Genomic DNA, 19,795 nt, shown 5'->3' with positions numbered 1-19,795 from the left:
GGCAATGCCTCTTCTTTAGAATGTCAGACTAATATTAGAAGGAAATCCAAATAAAATTAAACCTGAAGCCTAATATTTTGAACTCAGAACCATTTTAGAGCAGGAGAGAGAAAATACACCATAAGCCCAAACCTTCAATTTATTTGAACTGGGTATTCCAGAGATAGAAGGAATATAAACCTTTCTTCCTGAGACTTCAGTGTTAGAAGACATGCGCCAGCAGATCATAAGCATTGGCTAGAAACATAAAGTGGAAGAAGGCTACTGAGATATAGAATCTTAAGCTTCAAATCCTTTATCAGTGAAAAGACCGATTTTAAAATCAATACTGGTATTTGACACATAGTCAATACACAGCAACTCAAGTTGGTGAAATACGCTTTTACCACCGTCTTTTCATAAAACGCCTGACAATCATACTATGCAGCCAGTAACCTTTACGTAATCTTATCAGGAAAAGCAGCCTGTAAGGAATTGGCATTATCTTACAGCACGCTAATAAAAGCACAGCAAGCAATCTCTTACTTTCTTACTGGTAGAAAAGTCATGTTTTTTATTCGCAGGAATATGAAAAAGGAACAAGGATCCAAATGTATTAGAACAAACCCAGCCTGGATAAGGTAACACTTCCCCTTTCTCTCACTGTCATGAAATCGCCTGTCATAAGAATCACATGGCAGACCAATAATAACAGTTCCCAAACAGGAGTCAAATGACTTACCAATAACGAACTTCACTTTCTAAAGCATCTTCAAGAAAACTAAGCACACTGACTTTGGGAGCACTTCAACCACCAAACCCAACAGCAACCTATCAGCACAAAATTACAGAAAAACTTCACCAGGAAGCAAAAGTGTCTTAATACTGCAGATACAGGTGGATTTCCATGCAAACACAGCACAGTAGTCCAAGCCTTTGTGTCAAGAAAAGTAGAATAACCTCCCGTGTCTTTTGAGAAATACCATACAATATTGACAATATACAGAATTAGAGATTTTCACGTATTGCATGTAACATCATGTCCAACATGAGCTTTACATTAAGACAAACCACGAAGGAAAAGCAATATATGTCAAAGTACCTCAGTAGTCTGATTCATATGCTAGAGGTGCCCCTTCCCCATTCTCCCACCTTCATACGTCCTGTTGACTAAAAAATTATACATCCTAAAAAGACTGAAATTCTATGACTTTTTTCAGGCAGCTATACTTGAAAACAAACATCCTTACACTTCCTGTGGGGGAAAAAATATCCACCTCTATGTTAGGTAATAAATGACTGTATCTATTTATCTGTTAAATTATACCTAAGAAATTTTAAGAAGAGAATTTAAGATAATCAGCAAGAAAACCACAAATATCTGTTTATTTTATAAGCACTGTATAAAGTGATGTTTTCACGTATCAGGAGATACCGCATATTCACCTTTGGTAAAGTGCTCAAAGCCACTAACAAATCTAACTACACTAAATACTGTGCCTCCCCATCTAAAAAAAGGCAGTACACCGCTTGACTGAAGGCTATAAGGCAATAAAAAAAAAAATAAACGGACATGTAAAACCTTTAACTTTTTTCATTAATCACAGACTTATTTCAAGTATCAAGTAACTCTGTATGTATTTCACAATTGCCATGAAAATCATTTAATAGAGATGTGTAAGCCCTACTTTCTTTATAGCACACAGGAAAATAGTATGCCTTTAGAAAGTATTTCATCTACCATTACATCTATTTAAAGTTAAGCAAGTAACAAGTGAGATAACATAGGTAAACGTAAAACAATTCATTCCCATCAAGAACATTCAGCTACCACCTCCACCCTTAAAAAGCACATCAATGTCTCCTGAACTATTTACAAGCTTTAAGGTAAATGTTAGCAGTAACTCTAGGTTGGCATTTAAAATTATGTTAGCAGCTACCCTAATGGGGCATTTGAAATAACCATTAGGTTCAGTCTTAATTCTGACTTGAAGAGAAAATCTGCTTACAAAAAATTACACATTCTTCACTACAAACGGACATAACATAATTTCGATCAACACATTCCAATTGCATTTTTACAGGTACAAACTGTACAGCAAAAACCACCAGTTCAAGTCAAATCCAACATACTTTCCTCCATAAATATCAAAGTATTTCCCTGATAGCATTTAAAAGCCTCAAAAGGTTGGGATCCCTTGCTGTCTCGCTGCCTTTGGAGATGGCAGAACATGAAAACACTGCTGAAGAACAGAGGTGCAGTTTCTTTCACAGCACAGAATTGTGCATTATGCACAACTGAATTCATGCCCAGTATGAATAACATGGGGTGAGGATCTGATGGGGAAAGAGAAAGACGTTTAAGGAGGTAGGTTCAAAACTAATGGGACAGCATGTTATTTTTTATGGTTTTGGAGAAAAAAGAAGCTCTTTGCATCTTATTACATTCTGCAAAGTTCTATGGCAGAAATGAAGATTCAGTCATCACCTCTGCCAGAACAAAACATACTAAGACTATAGAAGTGTAGAGGCCATAATGAGGCAGTTATGAACAAGAATCAAAACTAAAAATAAAGCAAACAATAACTTGCAAATTCATGACTTGTTAAAAGTAACTACAGAGTATCAAGTTTTGTAACATCTTCAGGATATTGGTTGGGTTTGGGTCAACAGACATGGCTCATCACTGTAACTCCCATATGAATGTGTCCAATTTTTATTTTATTACCAGGTTCCAAAGGCCTTTTTTTCTTTTCCTTTCATGAGAGTTCCTGCAAGGTAACCGAATAAAGATTGACTCCTATCTGTCACTGCCTTCCTTATTAAGAGATCTTGCACTCTGAAATGATTACATTCAGATAAACAGACCTAATTTTTGCTTCTCACGGACGAGAGTTCATTATGCTAATCCTTTTAAAATCAGCATACAAATTTTCCAGTACCACTTTCTGAAAAATAATGGTTAAGCTGAAAAGGTACGGTGTCTACAAATTTAGTTTGGCAGCAGGGAGCATCTTCTCTGCCATATCACAACATTTATTGCTGGCTTTTATAAACTTTCTTCTCCCACTCTGTGTATACAACATTCAAGTTTAGATTTCCACAGTAGTCACGGCAGTTTGTTGAATGACCCTTGCAAACTCTAGGTTAGTGTTAGTATTTTTGTTAAGCTTCACTCACTTGCTCTGTCAGATTTTCTCTACTTTATGAAAATTTATTTCTCTACTTAACTCACTTGAGAACAATAATCCATGTTCATACACAAGGCAATGTGAACAGAGGCTTCCTTATGAACTGCACAGCATATGTTCATAAATAAAAAATAAAATTATCAGCCAGAGCAGGCAACTTATAACCATATTCTTCAGTATTCATATAAGTTTCTTTAGCCTTTATGTTCACAGTACAGAAAATCAACCATAAGTCCAGCATAACTATTTAAGTATGATATATTAATGTGGCACTGGTCTCAAGGCACTGAAGTCTATATTTTCAAAAACAGTTTGTTAGAATGCTGATGACATAATTTGATTTTTAGGTTAATTGACTTTGAACAACAGTTCTATTAACAGACTTCTCTGAAAACAGACACCCAGGTGTTTTTCTCCATCAGAGAAACATAATTACACATTTCACTGTAAAGTCACTATTTTTCTCAAGTATTAAAGAAAGCTGAACTGACTACTGAGTATCAAAAAAAGTCCACATCATGTGATAAATATACCCTATACTCTGTAATTTGGTCTTCGTTTCTGCAACCATCTTTTTCCAATGACATTACTAAAAGAGTAAGACAGACAGCTTGTTGACATAAATGTTTGGGCAAAACAAGTAGCATTAATGATTGGTTACAGCCTTCCTAAAATCAGTGAAACAAACAAGTGGAGGATTATACCTGCATAGGGGAAATGTAGCGCAGACTGCTGCAACAGTGTATACAACACCTAAGCATTTTCAAGTGCCTTGTCATGGAAAAAACCTACCCTTGTCTTTAGACTACACTCAGAGAGGCTCTATAGTTAATTTGATACAAAATCCATCGTTAGCTAGAACTTCTTCTAACTGTTGAGGCAAATCACCCAAAAATTTACAGGAGTAACTGCACTAAAATTTTTGCACCCACAAAGGGATACGGCACAGAAAGTCTGCCAATAAGCCAATGTTTATCAGTCCTCTACTGCTAAGACTGGGTACAGATATCCATTATGGGCACCTGTGGCTCATAATTAATACTGCACTTAATATTTTTAAAATATTCCAATATCTGGCAGATCTTCCTTAAAGCATAGCGACACGTTATTAAAACCTTCAGAGAAAGCATGTCTATGAGCATCTATAATCACAACAAAGCATTACAGAATGAGTTGCATCATGAATTACATGCAACTGAGGTTCTTAAGTCAGCCAGATTTACATAATTCACTGTAAAGTTGCAAATAGCTCACTGCAGTGAGCTCTGCAATTAGATGAATTCTTCACAAATTTGCATGCTGTTGTAAGGACATTGTATACAATTCTCTAGCAATAACAGAATCTGGCATACTATCCTAACAGTTGTTATCGTGACCTCTCAGACATTTCATTTTTTCATGTGTTCCTGAACCTGAACCAGCTTGATGCTCTCACTGCTGTAGGAAGCCCATTTAACTACTTGATGTAGCTTTCACCTCAAAATGCCTGCTCGTGGAAAGGCAGAGGCAGCAGGTATTTGCAAACACAGTATCAGTGGATACCATGAACCCTGAAGCCCCTCACCAACACAGACAGAAACACTGAGCATGAGCAAGGAAGTTTCCCTTTCTGTAGGAATCATGGGGATAGACGACCATCAACATAAGCCTGAGCAACCTCTGTCTGGACAATAAAAAGGCTGGTTCACTAATCCTACATTACACCCAGAAAAGAAACTTGAGCATCATCATAATTCAGATAAGCTGTAGATATTATCTCAAAAACATCAGTCTTTACCACTCAATCTACAATCTCTATCAATTGTATCAGGGAGTTCTTATGCTGTACAGATCACAGCCGTAAGCCTTAGGGGATGAGCAGATCTCTGAGCAGGATGATTAGGCTCTGCCCAGCAAGGAGCAGTTCCGCAAACACATTTCAATGCACAGCCTGTAGTTGTAAGTTTGGTTGGGAGTTTTGTGGGGTTGGCTTGAGGTGGTTTTTGGTGTTGTTTTGTTTTTTTTTTTTAAATATTCAATTTAGAAAAGAACTTTCATTAACTTATCCCAGCCATTTTGCTCATTTCTGCTATATAACTTCCCCAACTTTCAAGAAAAGGCTTTGTGTTCTGAGATACTGGAGTCTGGCTGGAAAATGACACAACCTAGCCCTCATCAGAAAAAAACATAGAAAAGTGCATGAGACTATTCTTACAATTCAGAAGCTCCACACCTTCCCCACTCCTAAATTAACTACCACACTTATATGATCCCTGTGTGAATGTTTCGTGTGTTCTTCAGTTAATTCTAATGACCAAATTAAAACAAGAATGCCAGAGAGCAATTTTAAGCTAATTAACATGATATATACTTCTGCTTTTCACATCTTGAGTCTTAATTCAAAGAACTTTTTCCACCTGAAGCTTCATCTTTAACCAATCAATGGAAGAATAAAAACAAACCAAAGCAAAAGTTTTCCATTTCAGAACACAAATCTCTAGAGGTTATGAGCTCTGATGACAGTAAGCAACTGGAGACTACTTCCAGAGAAGGACGCTGCTTATACATAGGTGCTCAAACAAAAACCAGAATAATCACATTCAGTGAACTTGTCAAAAACAAATATTGATCAAAAAAAGGTATTTTAAAAATTAAGTAAGGCCTGTAAGCTTACCAATACTTTTCTACAATCAACAGATATGAGCATTGATCATCTATTGAACTTAAATTTTCTGAAAACTATGTCAGACAAACCACAAAAAGAAAGTTAAAACACTACTTTTTTTCAGGGATGCAGTTTGTCACACAATCTCTTAGATATTACTTAAAAGACATCATGTTTGTTTTCTCAATGGTTCCTTATTTTCCATATAGCAAAAGGGAAAGAAACACACAGATACACTAAACATCTGTAAAAAGTACATGTCTATAGTATGTACATTTACTGCTACATCTATAAGCAGACTACTTATGTTTTGGGATGGGAAGGGATGCTTTTTTTTTCACTGTTGCACAATGCATAATTCATCTATACACAGCAAAAGAGATTCCTATAAAAATACCATTAAAATTGCACAGATTTTCTGTACTTTCTGTTCCAACAATTAATATAGTTAACCCACAGTTTCTTCTTAACTGGAAAACAAGAGGATACAATATTTACTGCTGGAACAACACTTCTGTATGTTTATGAATCAAAGAACGTTGGTCAACGGATAAAACTGACACTGACACCTTTTATAAGTAGTTACAGAGGTGATGCCTATATTTGCTATGAATAACACAGGCATATTAGAAAGTCAGACTTTAGCATGATATTTTTGTTGTTTTTACAGGAAGATAGGGATCTTATTAAAACTACTTTTTCATCCAACCTATTATACAAAAACTGCTCTTTGACAGCTTATAAGGAACACTGACTGTCTGTACTAGCAGGCTGCACACATTGAAATAAATACATTAAACCCCCTTAACATGGTGTGCAACTCCCCCCCTCCTTTTTTTTTTTTCTCCTCCAGATATGCTCTTTTTTTCTGTAACGCTGAGATTTTATCACCTGAGCTTGCTTCAGTGTGCTAAAGCATGCTGCACCCGTGTGTACTGTCACGCTACGGCGCGCTGCGTCCTGCTGAGCAGTCAAACCCACCGGCTACCAAAGGCACACTCGTCCTGCTGTAGCAAATTGAAACCTTCCTCTTACCTCGACTTCCTTGCTCTTCTCTTTGTTTCTGCCCACGGAACTTCTCCCATTGCTGGCAGTCTCCCGTGCTGGAACTACAGAAATCTGTTGGAGGGGCATTTTTACAGTGCTGCAGGTTGCCAATACCTGTTTGGATGCCTTATATCTTCACTCCCCCTGAGTAGCCCACCTGTATAATTGTTCATATCCTTGCTTTGCCAAGCTCAGCTCTAAATGAAAAGGGGAAAATATTATTTGAGAAACTGTGTAGCATACGCCAGGGTCTTCCATCAGAATAAAAAGTAAAGCAGAGCAAATCGCAAATACAAATGAGAAACAGCAAACAAAGAAGTAAGGCACAAAAATCCCGGGAGTTTCACACGCTTTGAGTGATGATTTGCTGCTCCTCTGCTGTGTCCCTGGAGCACCCCCTTGCCCCACTATCCCCCAGAAACATGGTGGGAGACAATTCAGTTTCTGGGTTACCTAATAACTGTCGTGGAAACCAAGGAAACCCAGGTCTCGCAGGCCCTTATTAGCAATCGCGTCCCTCTAATGGCACAGGCTCCCACATTTGCAGCAGCTGCCACTTCTGCTTTTGTTTCCCATCTGATTCCACAGGAGTCCACTAAGCACCCAGAGACACCGCCTCGTGCTGACTAGGTAAAGCAGCATAAGGCTGAAAAGCTTAGTGTCCTATTTTGGAGCCAAAATCTCCTCCTTTAAAAGCACGGGTAGCTTGCTGTGTCCTTCATGCGTCTACAATAATCTGCTTAGGTCAAAGGATCTGCCTTGAAGTGAAGAGCTGCGGTGAGCAAATGAGGTGTAAAAAGGAAGACAAGACTGGGAGGGATTGCAAATGTGCCTTTCTGAGGTTGATAGTAAAAAAGTTAACCCTTTGCTGCACTCATCTTTTCCCAAGACATCACCAGAAGCAAGCTCAGCAGGACAAGCCAAAGGCAGACACACACGTGTCCTTACAGTAGTCACACACACTCTGAAAATGTCACAAACGTGAGCTTCTTCTACCCAACAGCTCCTTTCCTCTCCGTTACAAGCAGAAACATGCCCAGGAAAACTGTTTTATCACCTCCCTTCCCCTTAAAATGCAAAACAATAGAAGAACGTCTCAGATGCTGTATTACAAAAACTAATATGAAGAAAGGAAACCCTTAACACTTGCGCCTCTTTAAAATTTGTATTATTCTTGATAACTATGAAGAATGCAACCACAACTGATTTTGATTAAAGTCAGTAAAGAAATAATTAGATCAGAAGTCAAATTCTTAACATGGTGTAACGATACAGGGATTAAAGTAGGGAAAAAAAGCCCAAAACAGAGCAAACACCAACAATGTTTTAATATGTTGCCAATCACAAAAAAAAAAGTATTACCCAGGCCTTGAAATAAATCATCTTCATTTCTAGCTGTACACAGTTGCAATTGGATTTCTAAGATGAAATAATGGCATTATATAAAGCCTAGCTTTTCTTATAAAGCCATGTGGGGAGGATTTAACATACTGTTGATTCACTGCTCCACTACTTTAGTTACCATTTCCCCGTCTGAGTTAACAGCTTACAAAAGTCTAGCCATGATAAACTGGGGCCAGGTTCACACTGCCATCCCAGTTTTACATCATTGGGTTTATCAAATGCACTAATAATATGTACTAGGTGTTTACATATGCTGCAAGACAAATGTGTGTACGTCTGCACGTTATTATCTTTTACATATATATAAAACCAAAGTCCAGAAATAGATTTACAAAGAATTAAATTGTCTATCACCATCTACACAGTGCTTTTACACATTTTTAGATGTATTTTACATGTTTATTCCATCTTTACTCTCTGGTATTTCAAAATTGGTTTGACTATAAGTTTAAACAGTTTCCAATGTACACAGGGAGATTTTTCTGAATTTTTAATATAAATCAGGGAAAAAATCCAAGCCCCTGCTTACCAAGACAGTTGTAATAAAAAAATTTATTCTAGTGGTGTTCAGACAAGAACTGTTGTACACCAGACTGGTGAAGTTTAACCATTAATCTTAAACTATACTATAATGTAAATTCCTTTTTAGTTTAACAGAAAGTTTTAAAGCTACAGACTTTTCTTTTCCTTCCTCTGAGGAAGAACTGGATTATGACTCCCTAAACCTGGCTCTGCTTTCTCATGATAATCTCCTACCTCTCTGATGAAACACTGACAGAAAACTAGGGAGTTTTAGATATTAAAATGGAGCTTTCCTATACTGTGTGTCTCCGTGTCTAGTTAAGCTTAAGAAAGTCAATCTGCCTTTTGATACTGTGCCAATAATTCTGCATCTGAACTTGAGATTCAAGTCACAGACTTCTAAATTAACCAGTAATCTCTTTAATCCATCTATGTCTGTCTTAGTTAGACAGCATAAAGACATTATAGGGTGTGATGTGCTTAATTCTTTTTAAAATGATGAAGTCTTGTGGCCCATCCCCCCCCCACCACCACCTTGAACCTATCCCATTAAGAAGCATATAACAAAAAACACTACTCCAAAGCAAGGGGTATACTTTACCATCAGGTAAATCCATGCTCGCATTCTGCTTAACTGTTTCACTAATTACAGTTCTTCACCACATGGAGACTTCAAATTAACATACAACTGCCCTCACTGTACATGGGCTGAGCGTGGCTCTTCCCAGCCCGAATGCCATAACAAGTCACAAAGCAATCAAGCCTCATACTGCTATACGGAGAAATACGGAGAGTGACACTGCTTCGTGGCTAAGACAACTGTTGGAAGATGCAGGACATACGCAAAAGAACACCATAAAAGTCAGTGGCAGAGGTGGGGTTGGGATGATTCTTCTGTCCCACACTTCAGTTTAGACTTCCTTCTTTGCTTTTTTCAATTGTACTATACAGAATTCTAAAACTAAAGCTTTTGCATAGGTGTTAATACACCTATGATCTCAGAACAGCACATCAGTGCCTGTCTTGGAGAAGCAACAGAAGTATTGATTTCAATTTACGATGTGGTTTTAACTCGAGAGTCCCAGAGTACCTCAAAGTTGTAAATCAGAGATTTTATATATAGATATATTTATATGTGTGTATATATATCTATATATACATACACACAAACACACCTTTCTCAGAGAATAGGGTGACTTCCACTCATTCTCTGTGGTGATCAGTTTGGGATATTCTATATAAACAACACTAATTTTGGCAAATATCCCACCCAAACAGTCATAACTTCGGTGGCATGCCTTACCCGAACAGCATGACAGCTGCACAGTGAAGTATGGAGCTGCTGTGCAAAGCAGATAGATGGGTTTCAGCCTCCAGGGTGTGACAGTAACAGAAGAGAATTGGTGACCTGAACCAGGTGAAAATGTGTTTCTCTCAGAAGAGCTATGTGTTGGGTGGGCCATTAGTAACTGAGTTAAGTTACAGAAATAAAATCCCAGTTCTTTAAGCAAGCAACTACAGAGAGAGAAGTACCCTCCGTTTGGCTTACCATTTGAAACCCTACTAATCCCAATTCAGAGAAGCCAAGGGATCCAATTTAATTTTTAGTCATCCAACACTCTCCTTACAGTATGTACTTTATGAACAGTACCAGTCAGCTCTTGGTGCCCATGAAGGAAATAAAGACAAAAGCAACCATGTTTCTGGCATTTCACAACGCAGGTCTGCTCCCTAGCTGTGGACTACACCGGGTGTTTCTGCTTTAGCCTCCAACACATGCAGCCTCTTCATCTATTCCCTCCACCCATGGCTCCGAGGGTACTATGTCCCCTCTCACACCCAGGACACATACATTCACTGTGCAAACATCCTGGAAGCATTCCGTAAGAATCGGACAACAAAAAGGGATCAGAATTCTAACCTTACATACACACACATGTTGCAGGGTTTTCTTTTAATTTAATAAGGAGCACATTGCCTTCTCACCATACCCATTTACATAAGCCTGCTGCACTGAAGTAAGAAGAGATCTGGTCAGCTCTGGTTAATGATTCAACATGGTGATGTAAGCAACAATGAGCAATGAAAACAGTGATACAACCCCTTCTGTAACACAATCCAAGAAACAATGTACCAGTGTACTGCCAGTTTACTGCCAGCTTTATAATCACTCTGCAATCTTGCCATCACTTACAGAACGCCAAATCTTTGCAAGAGTCTTGAATTGAAGAAAGCTTAAGTCTCTCTGCATAAATAACACTTTCTTATATCAAGAACAGGTAATTTTAATTCTTTTTTACTCAACATAAAATGGTCTTTAGGTAAGATGTACTGTAGCCATGATATGATCTTTAAGGCAAAAGCTATATTGAATTAAAAAAAATACATAGATTGTGGACGTGAAATGCTTAGATGTTGGTAGTTTGGACTCCACATTATTTGCCAATTTGGCTATGAATGCACAATGTAGGAAAAAGTAAAGACCTATAGCCTGTTGTCCCAAGATCTAAGAATGAGTTTCGCTGTCCTCAAAATTAATACAGCAAAGTTGCATACACTGTATATATTACACTCCCTTTACTATCTAACTGGGGAGATTCTACACCCTCATAACTGTTTTCAGACCTGTTAACCTGCTTTCTATATACACTACAGACATCTTACCTCACCTCTAGTCTACACCTCTGGTGTCCTCAAGAGTCACTTAATATATAACCTTCAGCATCTATATTACCTTCATTTCCTTAATAAGAAATCAATGAAAAATAAGTATAACACTACCACCTCAATTTTACTTAAGAACAAAACAAGGTTTTATTAAAACAGGTTGGACTGGATAATACTCCATTACTGCACTCAGATGCACAGTCCTAGATATATCCCTGCTGTATAAAGTACAAAGCCTTCTGTAAAGCAAAACTTCTACAAATTATACACTCCATTTCCCTCTGATATTAACAAGTGCATCAAAGCAATTGAGCCTTTCACCTCTGACCTGCACTGATGACAAAATTACAAAAGGCTAAAGCATGTAACAACTGCAAACACTAATAAGGGATCTTGTCAGGAGGCAGATTTCAAAAGAATTTATAGGTAAGTCCTAAACAAAAGAATCCTGCTTACGATTTTAAATGAAATTTTGCTGTCAGGCTATCAAAACTGTATCAACACATAGCTAAAAATTAAGGTTAAATACCAGTATGTATTCAGAGGCCTTTGTTCATTTACACATACATATACACAGACACACATATTTAAACTTCCAATAACACCCTTTAAACACAAGGTTTCCCATTTCTGCAGATATTTCAGAATAAAGCAACGTCCACATCGACAATCAGTATAAAATTTGGTATGTTATACTAAGAAAGGAGCTCACTTTCACCCACAAATAATCAATGTGGGTTTCTTTCCCTTAAAATAGTAGTTACTCTTTTACATAAAGTTTTGCGAGGAAAAAAGAACACAAATCTGACCGATATTAGCAAATTTAATGCAGGCTACTTGTAACTTTCAGCCTCTTATAGTCACACCTTAGGTACAGAGAAGCACGTCTGATCCCTACAGGAGCTGTAGAAGTGGATACTGGTCCTTAGATAATGATCAGCTGGGATGAAGTACAGTCACTTTAACTAACTGAAGCTTCTAACACCTAAATTAAAAATGCAGCTAGCAGTTGTCTAACGCAGAGCAAGCAAGACTGATGCAAACCAATCCCTTGGGCTTCAATAGCATCCTCAAGTTACAGGACACTAGAACCAAATGAAATTTTTAGCTAAATGAAAACTCCTTTATATTTTCTACCATTCCCTACAGTTTAAAAAAAAAATAAAAAATGTTTACACTTACTGCAGTACAAAGTTAGTCATGGAATTTGAGCAAATATGAAAGATATCTTTAGCCAAATACAAATATTTCAAAGCAGCATGGACTGCTTCCAGATATCTTTTCCTCTGAAGGGGAAAACCTGTTGCTCTCTGCTATTTGGACCAGTAGTCTTAAATCCTGTCCTGCACTGTGAGCTGGCTTCAAATGGAGGAGCCTCAGGAATGCAACTTTTAGGCAGAACTCCTGTGCAAGTCAGTCTTCACCAAAAGCAAAATTTAAAATTTGTTTAAAAGAGGCAAATAGAATTTGCCTTCTTCAAAAATCAGAACAAGTAGCTGTGAGATATCATACTGGAAGTCACTTTTGAAATGCTATATGGTGTCGATATACACTTAAATGTAGCCACTGTGTTATAAGAACCTCTGGGGGGGGGGGGTCATAGCTTTCCCCTTTTACCCACCTTTAGCTTCATAATCAACTGAAGTGCTGAGAAGTACCACGTAATATAATATGAATATAGGTGTTTTAAAGGTATTAAGGAAGTAATCAATTAAAAAATTCAAATTAATGTCTTTGGATATTTTTTCTATTTTGCCATTCACAGGTTATTGCACATTATTACATATCATTTCATCGACAGCACATTACTAAGCAAGCACGAGTCTACTTTTCTTCCATGGAGGATCTAAAATAGAACTCAGTGCAAACATGGAAGAACCTACTTGCCACTTGCACATTCTGTGCAGATACACTGCTTAAGCATTTTTAGAACACCTAAAAAACCAAGGTCATGGAAGGGTACAAGTCAAAAAATTAAAAATTAATAGCTGAGACTGAATTAAAATATGCCTGGTATATCAAATAAAAGGTTACCTAGCTGAAACAGATTTGATGAAAGTGAGATATAAAATGACAGAACAATGATAAATGAGATAAAGTATGGCCTCAGGCTGTTAAAACCAATTGTCTTTGTTATCTCCTAATAGCAGAATTAAAACAACTGATTTCCACTGTTAAACACAAAATCTTTCATGGATGCCTCCAATACAGTATTTCCACCAAGTTTATTTTATCTAAATTAAACCAAGCATACTATTCACTTATCACACTACAGTCTCCCCATGAAACAGGGAACAAAGGAAGATTTGCAAAGTTCTACACTACCAGTAGCCTGAGCAGCCCACCACTCTCACAAGTCAGAATGACAGTTTGCAATTTTTTCTTGAAATGTAGCTATATCTAATAAAAAATACAGAGAAAGTCAACGACAAATTTATATGCAGAATCGGCAGACTATGTAACCAAGTTACACTACAAAAGAAATGAAATTATGCAGTCAAAACATCCACTCAAGAAACTACTATGCAGTGATACAGCTACTCACTACACAGACAGGGATCCTACTATGTTTATTCTGATGGGCAGTAGCCAAGTTCTAAGTGGTCCTATCACCTCGCCAGTTCAGGTAGTTCTGCATTCATGATGAACACTAACCTCTCAACCATTCTCTGCTTACAAACATTGCTGACCGTCAGCAATATAAAGGTGGTATCTTTTCATTAAATTATGTTGTATGAAATTATGTTCCTGGTTCTACAGTGGTTGAAGTAATATGCATGCCATGCTGCCTAACTGCACATCCACCGGCACGCAAACACAAAAGTAAAATGCTATTGTCCATGTGCTACTTCAGAGCACAAATACAAGTCTAGTTGTTCAGGAAAGCACTACTGAGTTATTTGGTTATGTTTACTACAGAAAAAAAAAAATTACTAAAAGTACTAAAGAGTAGAGGGTAAATAAAGATATAGCCATCTAAAGTATTATTTCCCATTATTTTTCTCATTATTTCTTCCCACTTCTTAACAACATACATGTAAAAGGCATTTTAACAGCTCTCTAACAGGAGGTGGTTAACAAATCTTTACAACAGAAACATCAAAACATGGCAAGTAGTGGAATCCACCTGCTTTGTTTTGGGTTAAATGCTGCAAACCTGAATCGAACAGTCTTGAAGAGTTCCAGCATTATTCAGTAAGAAGGGACTCAAGTTCTTGGCCAAGATTGAAAGCTGTCAGTCAATACAGGCGGGCCAGGACACAATGCAGGAAGACCTGGACAATATTCTAGATGACAGCACTAGAAACAGGACGAAGTTGAGTAGTACAAGCAACACAGTTACGGCACTGATAGAACAGAAAAAAGAAGCTACCTAGCAGCTGGGAGCACGAACTGATAAGAAGGATCAGCATATTTCTTAATTAAAAGATGATGGGAAAATGCTAATTATCATCAGCTGCAAAAATGTAAACATGGTCCCACACAAGTTATTGCCAATTCTTCTTAGTCCTGAAGAAACTGCATCAGCAATTTCCTCAAAAATCAAGACTTCTCAATTCTCTAAAGTTCTGATCACCAACATCAAAGAGACGCTGATCTTGGACACAGTGGGAAACTGTTCTAAAAAACCTGCACAACAGGAAATTATTATTTGCTAACCCACCTGTTTCTGTTACTGGCTACATAGAATTAGACTGGAAGACCAAGTTTGTTTTTAATGCAGATATTCAGGTGCACTTTATTGGAAATTATACTATGAACTGTGTTCTCAATCATTATTTGACAAAGAATGAAGACAGATGCGCAATTTGTGATATAAAAATAAATTAAAAAAATCTTACAGCCAGGTCCATCTGTGTAAATATTGGAAGTCAGCTTTTAGAGATTTTCCATGTTTGTTAAGCACTATTTGCTTTGTGAATCTCAGCTGCTAGAATGTTTAAGGGACATGAAAAAATACAAGATATTAATTGAAAAATGCAAATTAATATTAGTTCAAAACACGTTTTTACAATATATTTCTTCTCAACTTCCTACAGGTGTCTATGCTGATTGTACTGCATTTCCTCCTTTATCTTAACATCTCTACTTTATAAGCTTAAAATACTGCCATTTCTCTCCTATTCCCATCTGCTATGACCCCCCTTCCTCCTCCTTTCCTTCAGAAATACCTGGGCAGAATTTTATTCATACTCATAGTCCAAGAAGTATAACTTCTATAATTGTTGAGTATTCTATTCTGTAATCAGCTTTACTGAAAATGGCTTAATAAAAAAATCTTCTATACTGAACCAAGTTTTTAACCTTACGTCCAATCTGCATGTTGTTTGGCTTTGAAACTTCTCCCACTGCTTCAGAGAGAGGATGGGTCATTGCCGGTATGATAAGGATCCCATTAAATCACAGCAGCATGGAGTTTGAAAGGATCTGTGGAATCTAACATTACAGAGGTGGTGAATTCACTTGCTGGTGGTTTTGACCCACAGAGTCTCCCAGCTTCATGATTTTAAGATGACTATACGTAAGCGAGATGTATTATGCTTCTCTTTAATGCTATGAAATAGCTTGAAAGAATTCTGATACCAAGATTCATTTTAACTCAAATTGTAGTTCTGCTATAGGATTAAATCATCTTAAAAACACAGACTTCACATTCTTGAATAATTTTCTTTACCATTCAAGTATTTCCTAAGTTTAAAAGTAAGCACTGTTCTAAGTGGGTGCCACTCCTAAATCACTGCCACCCACCTACTGTGCAATTTAGACTTAGAAGGAAGTAATTCCATTTTATTTGCTTACTTTGTTACCCAGTACCCTCTATTTATTTTGCTAACTGTAACTGCTGTGAATGCAAATGCTGGTGTTTCATTCTGTAAGAAAATTATTGATGTTTTCCAATTAAAAGGTAGGCCCAGAAGGGCCTGCCTGAGGCTCGGGGTCAGCAGCCGTTAGCTTGAGGGAACAGGCTGAGGGACAGGCCGGCAGCGTCCGTGAGCCGCCAGGGGGGGCGCGTCCAGCCGCCGGGTACGATGGAACTGTATTGACATCGGCAAAAAGTTAATTAAACATCGTTACAGGGGTCGCTGACAGTTCAAAACAAAGCACATTCCCTGGCTGAAACTCTACATGCCTGAGAAGCTTAATGAAATCAGATAATCAGAAATTTAAAAAACATGGAATACATTTCTGCTTAAACAAATACAATTTATAAATGTGTGATACAGCATTCTCCTACACATACACCAGGCTTTTCTTCTTCCTCCCTCTTTATTTTCTCCAGGTAAAGAGAATTTAAAAGTGTTATTAACTACAAGGCAAAAAAAATGAGATTAAGTTTACAATTTCACCTAAAAGCTGTGGAAGTCTACCAAAAGCAGAGCCACATAACTATTAGGCAGTACTAATTTCTAATCAAATATCATTTGTTGTAACGATGTTTATCTAATTCTGTAATTAGTTATTGCACTTAGATGGACATTGCAATACTAACTCTGAGTTCAGTGTAGCACACTATAGTGCTCTCATTAAAACTGTAGTGGACCCAGATCAGAAACAAATCCTCAAGCTCCTGTTCTGAAGGATCTGACCTGTTACTATCAAACCCGTGAACATTTTGTCGAATAAAGGGAGTACCGAAGTACGGATTACTCAGATTTTTACATGGTGCTTATTGATCAAGAAATTAAGAGTTCGCAGGGGTTTGCTTGTTACTTTTCACATGGAAACCGCGTGTCTAGCAGTGGCAATTCACATGGGGGGCAGGCAGGAGAAGGACAGTAAAACGTCCTAAAGGAAAAGCACCTTTCAAATAAACACCCAGGCAAATCATTGCAAGTCTATGTATTTCTACCTTAAATATATGACAAATTTAATGGGAATTAATATTTCTTTGTGTTATCCATTACCAGCTTTCTGAACACTGCAAGATTAATTTGATTGTATTCCTAACTTACACCTCTGCCTGGATGCTTTGCTTTGGAAGGTAAGATTAAATGTGATATGCTATTACATTTATCTGTTCTTCCAAGATCCAGTAAAAAACTGAACTCTCTTCAATACCACATAGAAGTAATATGTTTTATAGTGAACTCCTGTGCAATGTGAGGACACTATGGAAAGCACTTTGCTCTATAATCACACCAATACTTAAACCCTGGAAGAAAATCCAACCTGAGAAAACCCAGTACTAGTTAGCTTCCTGAAGTTATACTAAGCAGTGCCAAGCTTATCTGCACAGCTGTCTTACCTTTGATGAGCACAATTTTTCATAATTTGCTGACAACAATCAACAACAATCCGGAAAAAAGTTACAACTGCTCTCCAGTACACTTTCTGAAATCATTCTTCCCATGAATATTTTCAGACACAAATAAGTTGTTTTTCTCACTGACTAACTGCATTTTTTTAAGAGAGTCAGAAGAGGTTATTAAGCACCCAAATTAACAAAGGGTGAGATTGTCACTCTCCTGCTCACAAAACAGCTAAGAAATTCATTCTCAGGATTGAATTAGTATGTTACTACACCACCTCCCCCGCCATGCGTAAAAGCTAACCAGGTCTTCACATCACATACTGATAAAAAGTTATATATATTGTGAATACTTACCATGTTAGCACTTATCATATACATTTTTGTACAGCAGAACAGTTCTAAGACTCTTCAGGAATACGGGGGGTGTAAAATAATGTTTATAAAACCTTTAAAGCCTCTGATCAGTATACAATCAGTAGCTAGAAAAGGGTCAGAAACTTAACTCTTACAACAGTTTTTCCTTCATGTGTTCCTACAGGTAAAATATATCCCTGTCAGAAGTCAGCACAAAAACAACATATATATATAACATACATATTTTTATACATATATATATTTATATATAGAGAAACCTGAATGCATAGTTCCTCAAAATGCACCATAATAGCGACTTCCAACACTAGCAACAGTTCACACATCATTTATACTCCGCAAAAGAAACCCACCTTTATAAACCTCAGCCTTTATGAAAATAAGATTGCTTATTCAATAGTTCACACAATTCTCAGCTCACAGTATCAGGGCTAAACAGCAACTTGGAAACTGGACATTCATATCAGAGAGTATTATCTTATTTTATTGTAGACCACAAAGTACATTAATTGCTTTGCAAGCCTGGTTCAGCCTGCAAATCTTTTTTCTCATTCTCCAAGCAACATGGCCACCCAGCTCTGAAAGTTAGGATTACACCGTAACACCTCCAAGATGTGAAATCACTCCCACCTATCCACTTCTGAACTTTAAAAGCTGTATCAAGGACAGCCTTGGCACAAGCATCACATGCTTCTCACACAGCAAAGGGTCACCCTTAAAAACATGCTGCGTGCTGGCACTGGGTGAATCTAGGGGACTGACAATGGTGTAACAGGAAATTGTCGTTTGTATTTGAATTCTGAGTCAATTCACCGTCCCCATTAATAAATATTTTTCAGTGGGAAACTATGAAAAGCTGTACATTTCAAGACCATTACAGCATAAGCTTATGGACATTCTCTAGGAAAAAACACTGCAAGCAGGGAATACATCGTCATTACCATTAAGATACTCGCTGTGGCAAAACCACAAGGGTGGCATCCAGCCCCGAGCAGACACCGTGTGCAGGTACCAGACCACACGATAGGCACTCTAGCTCTGGTGCGTGGGAAACCTGTTTCTTCAGTGCCCAAAATATGGGGTTAATAACTAGGCATATACATTGGTGATGTTTTAAAACAGTTCAATATACCAGTGGAAAACTATCTGAAACTGTGCAGGAGAGTCCAACAGATACTTTGAAGTAAAAATTCTACATAACAAAACCAAACAAAAACTTATAAAGCAGATGGAAAAAATGTCAAAATGAGAGGCATGGTAAGGCTATACTGTGTCAGTTTAATAGGCACATTAGAAACAAATGTTAGGTGCAAAGTAAAAACACAACCCTCAAACAATAAAATCAGCCTTTTCCTAAGACAGTGTTTCTGAATTCTGCACCTAAAGATCCTACACTGTGGGTGCTACTATTCAGTGCCTACAAATGGGATTAGGCTTCAGATTTTCTGAAGAGTCTAAATAAATTGAAAGCCTTGCGCCTGATACATTTCAGAAGTGATTTGGCACCAAATTCCTTGAAAAATCCACTACAATTGCATTTGAAAACTCTATCCTCTTCACTTAGTGATTTTAATTCACTTACTGGATTTAAACTACACTGAAGAGCTTTGAAAGATTTTCTTTACTTGTCCTCAGTTTTCTTCAAACAGTTTAGTGAAATTTTGGTCTTACCATAAAAATGACACATTAGATATCAAACATGTTTCATGACAGCAA

General features: G+C 37.4%; 1 protein-coding gene across 6 annotated transcripts in view; it reads right to left on the bottom strand.

Annotated features, from left to right (window-relative positions):
• The window catches only part of MARCHF1 (membrane associated ring-CH-type finger 1), a 252,774-nt gene that overhangs the window by 142,000 nt on the left and 90,979 nt on the right, over positions 1–19,795 (bottom strand). Inside the window, exons 1-2 of one of the 6 annotated variants that reach the window (XM_037377501.1) lie at positions 7,315–7,498; positions 6,850–7,058 (exon numbers count right to left, since the gene is read on the bottom strand). The exons of 4 other annotated variants lie outside the window; for them this stretch is intronic. In XM_037377501.1, coding sequence (XP_037233398.1) covers positions 6,850–6,948 — 99 coding nt within the window. In that variant the 5' untranslated portion in view covers positions 6,949–7,058; positions 7,315–7,498. Of the gene's footprint in view, positions 1–6,849; positions 7,059–7,314; positions 7,499–19,795 lie in introns of those variants that run through there. One more of the 6 variants, XM_037377529.1, reaches the window with a different exon arrangement.

Source organism: Falco rusticolus, chromosome 1, assembly GCF_015220075.1.
Source record: "Falco rusticolus isolate bFalRus1 chromosome 1, bFalRus1.pri, whole genome shotgun sequence".
NCBI classification, from domain to species: domain Eukaryota; kingdom Metazoa; phylum Chordata; class Aves; order Falconiformes; family Falconidae; genus Falco; species Falco rusticolus.
Note: the sequence above shows the minus strand (reverse complement) of the source record. Positions and strands in the feature narration are given on the sequence as shown.